Genomic DNA, 13,097 nt, shown 5'->3' with positions numbered 1-13,097 from the left:
CAACTCCAAATAACTACAGTGACACTGCAGCTTCTGTGCTACTGCAATAATCTGTTAAATCCAGCTAAATAGGCAGACTGAACACAACTCAATCATCAAACTCCTAAGATGGAATCGGCTCTTTCTGTGATCACTCCACACACACCTCAACGCCTGAACAAAACATTAGAATTCCAGTTCCTTTTATATACTGTATAGACACACCAGTACAGCAGTAAATGATTGCTTTTGCCCAATAATATTACTTTTGTAAGGTAAAAGGTATGAAAGAGCATTATAGCGTATGAAATGTTAGACTTGTGATGTCATACACATAATCTCAGAACTCAAACCCATTTTCTCATCTCTTCCACAATGATTACGAACCGTATTCCAGTGGATTCACAACAAAACATTGGTCAGTAGAAAATTACTGTGAGACAAACAGGGAAATAAACAGGGATGGCACATTAACATGGAAAGAAATGAGTGCTCCCTCTTCGACAGACAGAGGGGACCATAGTGGAGTGATGCTCAAACTGGACTGTGTACTGCCAGTGGTGTTTGGAGCGCCCTCCAGTGGCGAAGAAGATGGAGTGCAAATTTCTTCATTCAGTCAAAACAATTGAAACTTAGTCACAGTAATAATCACTCATCCAGTGTACAATCTGTGTAGCTTCTAGGTGGTTTCTCTGTGGTTTTGTTGCAATGGTACTGATATGTTCTGGTTTGTTGTGAGGTGCAACTTGGTAGCAAAATGTTGAGAATCACCTTGTTAGCGTAATGGTATTGGAGAATATCACAATAGGTAGTATTGTAAGGACAGTATGTAGTAATTATGGTGTATGTCACACACATTTCATGCAAAACACTGATAGAACTTCAGTGCTGCGTTAGATGATTGTTTTGTTGTGTGTGTGTGTGTGTGTGTGTTAGAATGCAGTGCTGGCCATGCTTCCAGGTGCGAACAGTCTTGATATGCTGTCCTGAGAAGTCTCCGCACGTTGGTGGGCCATCTTCCCTTCCTCACCTACTCCACATATAAATGAAAGGACAACAAAAGTAATGACTAAATTAAAGGAGGAATGGATTAATGTTCTTTCATTCACGCTCTGGTATGTTCAAATGACAGACAATGCAACAGAAATATTCTGTGACTAATTGGAGGTCAAAGTAAGGTTGTAAACTAGTCTCAAGTCAGGCAATTTGTGTCTGCGGGTGCTTTGGGTGAGCAGACATGCACTATATTCACATTCCAGGCATCAATGATCAATTCCAATTTTAATCAGATTGGATCTTTTTGTCTTGATTGCTCAAATTGATGATTGTAACCAGTGACCTGTGTCTCTGATGGGAACGTAGCTCTGCACTAAAAGGCTACACGCACAAATTCAACAGAAACAAACAACAAAGAACTAATACAAATAATGAAGTCAAATTATCTTGTGTCAAATAATGGGACCCACTTGCCCAATCCAATTTCATGTTAAACTGCAGGGTAGCAATGTGATTCCCCCTGATCAGCTTGAATGGAAGCCTCTCCATATATCTAACTCTCTCTGTTGCTGTTGTACTGTCCTTCATGTACTTCTATATTTTGACTGGCCTGTGAGGTGCTGACACTGAATGACAGTGATTTGTGCACCTGTGCAGAGAAGTGACAAAAACATATAAATTGCAATCTGAGTGTTCTCACAACTGACACATACCAAGAGGTCACATATGACTCAGCACTAGTACCACGTGTGAAAGAGATATGAGGAAATGAAATGAGTGAATGCTTTGTTCACCCTGCACAGAAGCAAATCTGATCTGTGTTACATGGACTCAAATCAATTCAACTGGGACACTTAGGATGTGAATATAGCTATGGTGTGCATCCATCTATCATCCAACAACTGATTTCCGTTCATTCTAAAATTAGAAAACATTCTATAGCTATAAAACTAGAGGGAAAGAATATTACCCAGCACCAGTAGGGCTTGTTTGGCAGCATCCCGAACTTCAACCTTGTCCGTCTGACAAAGATACACTAGTTGGTCAATGCTTTCTTTGGCCTGAAAGAGAGGACAGCAGGATAACACAGTTAGTTAGTTAACACTGGGATTCTTCCTGATCCAATGGTACGATCACTCACCCTAGCAATAATAATATTAATAAAAGACATACTGTTCATCATCAGGTGGAACAAAGTCATTTTGCAAGTCTTAGGTCTTAGCAAGTCAAGACAGGAAAGTTGCATGTTATGTTACAATATGTAGTGTTAAAGTAATCCTACCTACAGTAAATAGAGACACAAGCTGCAGTGTAATGTGTGTGTACCTTGAGACAAGCTAAGGCTTTACATCCACACACTCTGGTGTCCACATTTTCATCCTCAAGCAGCTCCAGACAGCTCACCAGGGCCTGCAGGGAGAAGTGCAACATGTTTACTCTGTACTGGATAATCTTCATCCACAGGTAATCCTGACCCACTGTTGTGTTTTATGTTGAGACATTTGGTCACGAGACTGTTTGGCCCACACAGACACACACACACACACTGCTCTCTCACCCTCTCTCTGTGTTTCGGCTGGCTGGCCAGGCTTCGCAGCAACGAACTAGCTGAGGCGGACACTTTGCCTCGTGGGTCTTTCAGTAATTTGGCCACTGCATGAACTCCTTCTCTCTTTAAGCTGCAGTCTGGTGATCGCCGCAGTGTATGCACTATCACTTCCTGGTCACCTGATGCCAAGCTCTGAACAAACCATACTGACAGAATGAATGGAGATAATTATAATCATTATCAGTGTCAAGCAATGTATCTGCGTACAAGTTCAAGATTTTGTTATACCCTCAAATGCCAGCTCGGTGATGTGTGTGTTCATGTTGCTGATCCCATTTGCCTCCACGTAATTCCACAGCTGGAATACTGTCACCATCACTTTGTCTCTGTTGCTGCATCGTCGTGGTAACCGCTGATCAACCACTCGTTCAACCAGGAACAAGAACACTGGAGAAATGCAAATGTTAATGTGGCACACACTTGCAGCTAAACATACACTAAAATATGTCTTTTTTTGAAGCAGAGAAACATCCAGTAGGGACATAAGTGAGCCGCTGAACCTTTAGTCACACAAGCATTTACACATTTCATTTGCCTTCATATGCAATGAGTTGATTTTCATTTTTTATAATTACTGGCTTAGCATCAGTCATCCGTCCAGTCACCTTCTAAAACAACAGCTAGACAATCCAAGGTCACTTTCAGTTCACCACATGTTGTTTACTGATGAGGGATGCTATTTTCCAGCACACACACATCTTTCTGTACCTGTATCAGCCATGTTGGCAGTCCTCTCAGGTAGTGTAGTAGAGTAGATCCTTTCCAGCGTAGCCACAAAGGTCTCAGCAGACACACTAAATATGTCACCGTCATCCACACACTTCTGCCAAAGCGACACAGCACCTTGGCATTGGTCCAGCTGAGGTATAACTGTGATTGAGGACAGACAAGATGGAACGATTAGAGAAAGGTAGGAGGCCTTTCATTATCCTCCACTTGGCATTGGAACAGGTTTAAAATATTGGACACATATTCAATCCAATCCAAGTGGAATCCAATCCTAAATTGGAAAACACAAAGTAAAGCAAACCTGCATCATTGAGGCCATTTTCTCTTAATTTTCAGTACACAGCTTTGGTTACTCTTACAAATCATATATTCCATTTATGTCCAGGAGTGAGACAAGTTAAGCCAGACCGTGAGTCTGTCTCCAATGATGGACTGGAATGGTGACAAAGACAGACAGGGAGGGAAGTAGACAGATAGCTGACCTTCAGCAACCTGTGTGAGTCGTCCTCGGTTGTCCTTGGAGATGTGTCGTATGATTTTGAGAACTCTAGCCTCTCTCAGCAGCCTGTCTAATGCATAAATCTCTCCACATCGCAGAGGACCAAACATGCCCACCCGCTAGAGAAACAAACAAACAAACATATCACTTTATTTAGCTTTCACAAAATTATATTATATCTGTTCTTGCAGACGCAGCAAGAAGTATCTGATATAGCAGCAGTGCATTCAAATGAACTTGTGGCGGCTGTAACCATTTACATAATCAGTTTTAGTTAATACCCACACACAAATGAAAACATGCAGCTCAGTAAATCTTGACCAATGGTCTTCAATGGGTTCACCCTTCCAAGTGTGTGGTCCTTGAAATGAGACAACCTATAAGGAACTAAAGGTTCTTACCTGCAACTGTGAGGTGCAGCTCTTCAGGTGTTCCACCAGGGAGCGGTCTAAACAGCTGTTGCCTGTTGTGAGGGGAGATGTGGGCAATGAAAGGCTGGCCCAACCTGCATCGTTCACGGATCTGCATGCAAAAATGAGTTACTGTGAATATTGATGCTGTTGTCAGAGTCAATTAGTATGAGAAGGATGATACCAATATGTATATAAACCCTCTAAAGCATGGCAGAGTACACAGAGTACATACTACAAAGCATCAAGTTTATCTCTATAGCCCAATACCACACTCAATTTCTCAAAGCAAAAAAACCCCACGAAAACCTTAATGTTACCTTACCTTAATAAGAAAAAAAGGAAGAACTTTTATTCCTGGGGACTGCCTGTATTACCAAAGGTTCTGCGACCAACCTGTCATTTCTACTTCGCTTCTCTCCCTTCTCTTCCTCTTCCTCCTCCCAATCTGAGATGTTTAGGAAGTCAAAGCTGCCCAGGGCCATTTCCACATTAAGGCTGTCCATGCTGGGCGAACAGCTGTGCTTAACTCCCTATACACACACAGGGAGAGAGTGAGGGAGAGAGAGAGGGGGGGGGGGCCTTAGTACTGTTGACCATAATGAGGTCTCGTTGCATAAGTTGACGGACAGTGTAAATTACTCTGGAATCTATTGCTCCTCTAAAAAGATTGTGGTCCGAGACAGAGTTTGATCTTATTTCTACCAGAATCGCTGACAAATCTATTGCTACTAACCTGAGGTAATTATTATGAACTTGCTTTAACATTATATTTACCAAAATGTCCAATCAGATGTTTTGCCTATAAAAAAAGATCTGTTCTTTGATTGCTCACACAAGCATTATCCTCACCTTCAGTGTAACTTGCAGCAGCCTCAGCTCTTCCTCCAGTAGCTGTACCTGAGAGAACTGTCCTCTGTAATCATCCAGGGAAGAGACAAGGGCTCCCAGAGCTTCTCCTAACCCAGTGTCCACGCACTGAGTCTCATCTTCCACAGACACCAGATGCGCAACATATGTCTCAGTGTTAGTTTCTTCAGGTAGGTGTGTGTTGATTTGTGCGGGAGAGTTGAGGTCCACTACTTCATAAAGCTCAGTACTCTCATTTCCATTTTCTTCTTCTTTGTGTTCAACTGACACATCAATCCCTGGTGAAACGCTGCTGCAAAGCGAGCTGGGTGCTCTTGTAGTCTTTTGGGGCGTCCCCTTTTCATTGTCATTAATTGAGATCGCCTCCAATTGGCAGGGAGACCTGTCTGTGTTGATGATGTCATCCGCAATGATTTCACTAATGTCACTCAGGGAGCATGAAGGGGTGCACAAGGCATAGCTGCTTGTCTGCTGCTCAACTTTTGACACTGTAGTGACTGGCACATTCCTTTCGTCCCTGCAAATCAATGAAACGATATTTAATCAAAGCACATTGCACATTCCAAGAATTGAAAGCCGATGCTTTATGTAAAGGTAGAACACAATATGGTTCAGAATCAATATATGACAATGAAAGTGGTTTCAACCCAAATATACCTTTTACTTTGTCCCTCGTCTTTAGTAATGTGCAGAGCCACACTGGCAGAGCTAAGGTTTTGTGTGGTGTTTGGAGTAGAGGCAGCAGGATCAGGCTGCAGGTAGGACGTCCCTGCTGTTCCTGACTGGAGCACTGGTGATACCACTGCTACCTGGAGAGCCAGAAAGGGACATGTGTTTTGTGTGTAAATAGAGTGTAAATACTGTGTATATACTAAAGAAGCCATAGAGTTACCTTGTGATGAGTGGAATTGTGTTGTCCTCCTGCAGACAGCTGAGGACTGGAGGACTCATCAGAAGATTCAGAGGAATTAGACCATACTGTTCCATTGTCTAACTCCTCATGAAGTCGGAGCATGTTCTAAAATACACAAAATATTCACAAAAAAAAACATTATGTTGAACATTAGAGGGAGTTATTATAAAGGCAAACGTGTTTAGTCAATAACTTTCTAAGGTGATCCAAGGAAGGCTACTTCTCAGGCAACTGGACTTGGTTGTAAAAGCTTGAGAGAGTTTTTGCCTCTAATTTGAAGGGCTGCTTCAGTTTTGACTGAACTATAATTTTCCAGGATTAGTATTTAGAAACATAGAAACACATCAAACCTTACATGAATCAATGATTGGCTGACAGAATACTTAACAACTCACATAGAAGGCTTGTTCACGCAGTGATGGGGTGCCGGGTGGACTGTGGTTGAAGATTGTTGAGAATCTCTTACTAACCATTGGAGGTTTGGTGACAGTGCTGACCATTGATACATGCTCATCTTTATCAAATGGACTACAAGAGAAAGAGGGTGGAGAAAGATGAAAGCTAAAGGAACCAACATTTTTCTCAGGTAATATTTCGTAAAGAGACTTAAAGTATTTTCCTGACCCTAACTTCCCAAATATTTGTTGTATTCTTGCACTCAACATGATTGTCATGAACATTACTGTCAAAAAAAAAATTTGAAAAATTAAAAGGAAACGACAGTCAACGTAGTCAAATATGATTGACAGGACTCACTTCCAAGTGACCTCTAGGCTTAGCTTAATGGTTCCAAGGTCATTAACATCCACAGCAACAGTCTGGGGCAGTGCAGCAAACAAGTCCTTTGTCTCACAACATACATTTCCGACGACCACATGATTAGCTAAACTCTTCAGCTCTGTCACCTAGGAGACCACAGAAAAATCATTTTGTTTTTGCCTTAAGTATATTTAAAATGAATCAAACATATTTAAGCCAATTAAAGAGATGAACAGGAAAAGAAGACTCACCTTGACAAAGAGGTACTCGTTGATGTGAGGCAGGAACACCATATCTTCACTATCCCAAACCTGCTTGGCATTGATCTCTATCCTGCCTCTGAGCTTCCACCGCTGCCGTCCATATTTCAAAAAGATCTAAACAAACACACTCCATCACTCTCCCTTCTGCATGTCAGTACAGCTGTGCATAGAAACTACATTGTAATGGCAGAAGATGGCAGAAACTGAAACTGAAATCAAAGTGAAACACAACAAAAAAGAGCAAAAAGAATGACCTCGTACTGGTCTCCAGCACAAAGTCGAGCAAATCCAGCCAGACCTGAAAATAGACACAAAAACAAAAGCATCTTTTAGAAACCACCAACAATGCTATACTGAAATATCAGCTCCACAATAATTTAAATCGCAATACATCAACCAATGATAATGTATTATCTGAAGTAAATGTCTATGATCGACTTGCTTTACCAAACTCATAGGTTAACTTTTGCAGAGAACAATTGGAAGACAATTATTTTAACATATAGTATAACTGCAATGTCCCCTGCTGTTGTTATGCAGTGTATTCAGTGTCATTGCCCCGCATGCAGTACACACATTCATTTCTGCTGAGAGACCCTTGTTAAAGTTGTCAAACTAATGTACAGCGTTGGAAATTCAAGAAGGAAAGAATACAGAAAGAAACAAGAGAGAAAAGAAAAGAAATGAAACAAAGGAAGGAAGACTGAAGATGCACAAGTGATCTAACCATAATTCTTTTCATTCTTACCTTTCATCTTAATGTGGAACTCCCCTAGTTGGCTCTCCAGCTGGTTCTCCAAGACACACATATTCTAGGTATAAATAATGCAGAGCCGTTTCAGTTATAACAAATGGGTCAGACAGACAGAAAGGTTCTTTGCAATTGTTTTGCTCTTTCATAATCTATTTAAATTGAGCGCCTTGTTTCTGTAAGAGTCCACTACTGTGCAAGCCAAATACAATGTTGATAAGCCTCCTGTGCTTTAAAAAGCCGTCTGCACAACACAGCATCAGATCCACTACACCTCCATTTTTTTACTAGACATACAGTACTTCTGCTCAACAATTTACCTAAACCCCCACTCCCTTATTACCTCTGTGTACTCTTTGTATCCCTTGTTGGCTTCTGCTAAACTCTCTCTGGCCTCCTTGCTGCCCGAAGAGGCAGTGTATGCCATCACCATCTTGTTGGCTCCATCCTTCAGTCTCCTTTGGAGGCAGTAGGCTTCATACAGCTCCTCAGTCTGCGCAAAGGAGCAACAAGTTAAGTAAGAATTAGCCCAATGTGTTTCATGTTGATGTGACAGGATATTGTTTGACAGTAATCCCTTTCTTACCTTGCTGAGGTGGAACTCTAGTCGCCGTATGAACCTCTCATTGACTTTGACTTGCTGTCAGAGGGAAACACAGAATCACAATAAATTGAACTGCATTCAGTATAGATCAGAGGATCTACTCCCACTGAATATGAACAAACAGACAGATTGAACGTGTTCTATGTGAACTCACCTTGTCCAGTTCATACAGGAAACCCTGTGGAGAGAAACATCAACACCATTACTACCTCTGACAGCACATCAGTCTTTCAAAATCAGCCAAAACATGTCCAGGCCTGGAAAACACATGATCAAATTCCATGCCTTGCCCAAGATTTTCAGGACTGTGCAAACCCTGCAAAGTGTCACATTTAAAGGCATACCAGCCGTGAATTCCTCTTTGATTCTTTTGTCTGTCTACCAAGGCAGTCCAAGTCCACCTGATGTATCTGCAGATAAGACCTGAGAACACACACACACACACACACACACACACACACACACACAAACACAAGTACGTCATTTCTTGTGTGGAACAAAAATCTGAATCTGTTATAAGGGGGGCAGCGATGGTGGAAAACAGTAGAGGACATTTTTGTTTTCTTTGAGCAGATGCAGGAAATGGGACAATGGAATAAAGTTATGTCATTCGGCTTTGTTAGCAAAAGTTCAGCTAACCAGCTGCGGAGAAACCCTATGAATCCTCATAATGAAAGTCTTCTCATCTTCCTCCTCACAGCACCTACAGCCTATATTTCAAGCTAGTCTTTCAAGCGGAATAGGAAAATTCTGACATGTTTTTCAAACTCGGACACTGTCACTGTCAATTGAAACCAACAATGAGATAATTAGGCCTTGATTTAATAATAATACAAACAGTGTTACAAACATTCTTATAAAAGTATAAAATAGCTTTATTTCCAGACTTATTTCTATCATGTGTTCATACACCCATATTTGTGTGTACTCACCCAAGGCCTTTCTTCAGAGCCTTGTAGACCTCGTCCAATCGTTCAGGATGAGGGACTTTCGGTGGTGGGGTGGACATAGTTAATAGTCTGCTGGGCTTCCTTCTGAGACCTGGATTGCTGAACACTGATAGGTTTCTGCAACAGCAATACTGGGTCAGTTTTGTTTTCAGTTTTGTTTTCAGTCAGCACGTGGTCCTTTGAGTGTGTTTACCGGTTTGGGGTGTCAGAGATGTTGAATCCAGTGAAACTCTGGCTCCTTGTGATGGATCTGGAGGTGAGACGCCTGATTGGGCGAACCGAGAGAGACATGGTGGACACAGTGCGGGACGGACTCCCTGTACAGAAAGAAACAACAACTATATATCAGACAGACATATGAGCATGTGTATATGAACAAACATATATATGAACACTTACTTTTGCAGGCATTTTCGATTTGTTTAAATAATTTTAAACCAGACAGTTGCACATTTGCACCTTTGTACCCCTTTGTACCCCTTGTATGTACTTTGTAGCCCTTATTGTGCTTACCTCTTATCTTGCATATATTCTTGCACATTTCTTTGCACTAGAGATGAATCTCTCGTTCAATATTCCACTGCACAGCAATTTTCCTCGGGATAATAAAGGTTTTATCTTATCTTATGTTATCTTTATCTTACATATCACCAGGACGGAACTCTTCAGCCTGACTCTAGCAGGAAGAAGGCCATCAATCACTGTTTGTTGTTCCTATGTGCAGTTTACATTGAATGTGACTTATTTCATTCAGTGTGACACTTGAGACTAAGTCGGACGGGGTCTAATTAATTTATCTGTTTTCAAACATTTCACTTGCTAATACCTCAGATCAAATCACACACTGTGGACGTGGTTCACCATTAACTAAGATGGACGTCAATCTAATATATTTTCATTGTCTCTGTGCTTTTTTGCACTCATTTTAGCTGCCAGCTGTTTCTGTGATGCTGATGCATTCAGAACCACGGACTCAGTGTTTCCTACTGCTGCCTAATCCAGAGTCCTGTTTCCTGTTTCTTCAAACAGCTCAAAAGCCTTTGCTCAAGCCAAAGGAAGTCAGATGGAACTGTTTTTCCTGACCAGAAATTCAACAAAAGGAGATCATCCTGAGGGCTTAAGTTGGACGTGTGTGTGTGTGCGTGTATGTGTGTGTGTGTGTGTGTGTGTGTGTCTGTGTGTGTTTCTACTTCTTTCTCTTCGAAACAAGAGAAATTGAAACAAACAGTAGCAAGTTGAATTTAACTTTGACTGTAAAATGTACACACAAACACCCCTAACACAAAAATGTAACTCTTTATGGACACCCCTGAAAAAACACTGTGTGGAAATGAGTACAATTACATCAAAAACAGATAATTTTTACAATCACTAGATCTATGGAATGAAAGACTATTGTCTTTGAACAATTTCAATATGATGTACAAAGTTATGTACAAGGATGTATGTTAATGATGAAATGAATCTGTACAAACAGACTCAATATCCAATATGTCTGAGCCAACGCACAGACAGTAGGGGAGACTGGGGATAGTTGCAACAGTTAATGGATGAGTCACTTACTCTGAGACTCTTACGACTACAACCAAATTATTATATATTCAATTTAAATCTGCTAATTTCCCAAACAATTTAAAAATGATTACATTGGACGTATCATTCGCAATATTTATTTGATATTATCATATATCTATACATATACATATACATTATCTACATAATTCCTTTGTTAAAATGTATATTTACCTGAGCTCTTTCGAACCTAACTCCAAGTATAAGTCAGCTGCCCTTTGTAAATAGTCCATGAGGCTCCTGTCTTGGTCATGTGAGATCCCTTTCCTGATGGTCCACTATCCTGCACTCATCCGATCCCTCTTCTGCAACTCTTTTTTTTATAGAATCAAAATGGCCACGGCCCTAATCCTATGTCCTGCCCTCATCCCTGATTATATCTGCTGCTCCTATTGAAACATTGCGGGGAAGCTCTCGCCAGTAACCCTCTCCCTCAATCTTGGTATACTGAAAAACTATTTCTACTTTGATGATTTTTTTTAGTGTAAATATGCAAGGACTGCAGTATAACAGTTTATTCTATATATCTACCCCCACATGCAATTGCTTTGCGAATAGGAAACAGTGGAGGGAATAACATCCTGCTGAGTGGGTGGGGCCACCAACACTCAGCAGCTTTGCAGTGAACTATGCTACTCTGTGCTTCCTGGAAGAAAACGCTGGATGTTCCAGTCACACGATTGTGTTGCTCACTTGTTTGATGCCGTGTTGGTTGTAGATTTCTAAGCCTGTCATATGGGTGGGGTAGGGTACTGGGAATAATCATGGAGATCTCTAGCTGAGAAAGGACTCAAGCTGTGTATTTATAGCAACCTTATTTATTTATAATTTGTCTGCTTCCATATCTTTGGCTTCCATTGTCCACCTGGGTGTTGGAGGAGAGGGAATATCTCAGAAAGTTCTCCCCAACATTTCCTACATTTTTTCCATTATATGTGCTTATCTTCTTAGAGCTAAACTTAATAGGAATTAAATACTGTTAACTACAAACGTACTTTGTTAATAACTAAAATGATAACTAACTTTAAGGGCCAAACCACTATTCAAGCCCACAACAAATTTCCCTCCCTCTGGTTATAAGCCATTCGCAACCTGTGGAATGCAAAGGTGAACTGACCCAACATAGTTGTCTGAAGATTAATCATTAATGAACAACTTATGTAAATAGAAAAGAAAGCTTTCCCAGACTTAAAGTATGTGTGTCCAGAGAGGAAATTCCATCAAATCAGATTATGGTATGTTGTGTAAACCAGTGAAACAAATGAGACATGACTTCAACTAATGCATAGAGAAGATTTCTTAATGTTCATAGTTGTGTTTTAGTTCTGATTGTATAGTATCGTACAGAAGTGCCCTGTAAAGTCACAATCTTAAATAAGGGTTACAAAGCTGTTAAACAGCCTGATAAACACAAACAGTGTAATGATTATAGAGACAAGAAACTCTTCCATACCTCCATATCCATTGTGCATGGTAGCTGCTGTGGTTAAAGTCTTTTTTTGTGAATAGATCCACACAAATCCAGCAGAACTCTCTATCCACACACTTCCCGATGGGTTGCTTTCCTTTCTCTCTTGCTCTCTCTTAACATGTTTCTCTTCATGTATTTGTGATGGGAGAAAAAGCTGCTGTCTTTTTTCCTGAGATATTTCTATCTTCTCTACGCTCGTTTTCCATTTCACCTATTCTAGTTAAGTCCTCCCTTTCTTTTTTACAAGTCTGATAAGAGGAGGAAGGGAGGAGGACAATGTGGAAAAGGAAAAGGCACGGACGGTGGTCCTCCTCTTCTTCCGTGCTGACATCACTGCTGTTTCCTGCCCTGCCTTCTCATTATTGTACATATTGTTTCACACACACCCACCCACCCACACACACACACACACACACACACACACACACACACACACACACACACACACACGCACACCAACACACACAGATTGTGGCCTCTCAATACTTCCATATACCCTCGACGTCATTGCCAGTCTATCACAGTGCTGACACATACTGAAACCGAAAAACACACTCACACTCCCATTCACACCTTTAGAGTTTCCAAGAGGAGCTCACCCATGAGGATATCCATGCAGACACAGGATGTGCTGGACGTAACCCAGGTTATTTCAGTGAAAAGGGATTTTCCACAATTAGCTCCATTTCAAGGATATTACAATTAATAAATATGATGTTTAC

General features: G+C 40.9%; 1 protein-coding gene across 1 annotated transcript; it reads right to left on the bottom strand.

Moving 5' to 3' along the window:
- Positions 1-258: 258 nt before the first annotated feature.
- Positions 259-12,834, bottom strand: LOC142991994 (rho family-interacting cell polarization regulator 1-like). Its single transcript, XM_076142237.1, has 24 exons — positions 12,358-12,834; positions 9,526-9,649; positions 9,315-9,449; positions 8,727-8,805; positions 8,537-8,560; positions 8,365-8,418; positions 8,122-8,271; positions 7,776-7,839; positions 7,282-7,325; positions 7,016-7,141; positions 6,762-6,910; positions 6,401-6,533; positions 5,985-6,110; positions 5,750-5,901; positions 5,075-5,609; positions 4,619-4,755; positions 4,214-4,334; positions 3,796-3,931; positions 3,293-3,454; positions 2,813-2,971; positions 2,534-2,730; positions 2,302-2,385; positions 1,946-2,036; positions 259-1,009 (listed from the first exon to the last, which is right to left on the bottom strand). Exons 1-24 carry the CDS (start codon positions 12,374-12,376, stop codon positions 912-914), a joined length of 3,099 nt encoding a protein of 1,032 aa, XP_075998352.1. The 5' UTR covers positions 12,377-12,834; the 3' UTR covers positions 259-911.
- Between the last annotated feature and the right edge of the window lie 263 nt (positions 12,835-13,097).

This window comes from Genypterus blacodes, unplaced genomic scaffold (assembly GCF_046128005.1).
Source record: "Genypterus blacodes isolate CSIRO-AG114 ecotype Tasmania unplaced genomic scaffold, CSIRO-AGI_Gbla_v1 ptg000021l_1, whole genome shotgun sequence".
Taxonomy (NCBI): Eukaryota; Metazoa; Chordata; class Actinopteri; order Ophidiiformes; family Ophidiidae; genus Genypterus; species Genypterus blacodes.
This window is presented reverse-complemented; position numbering and strand designations above follow the sequence as displayed.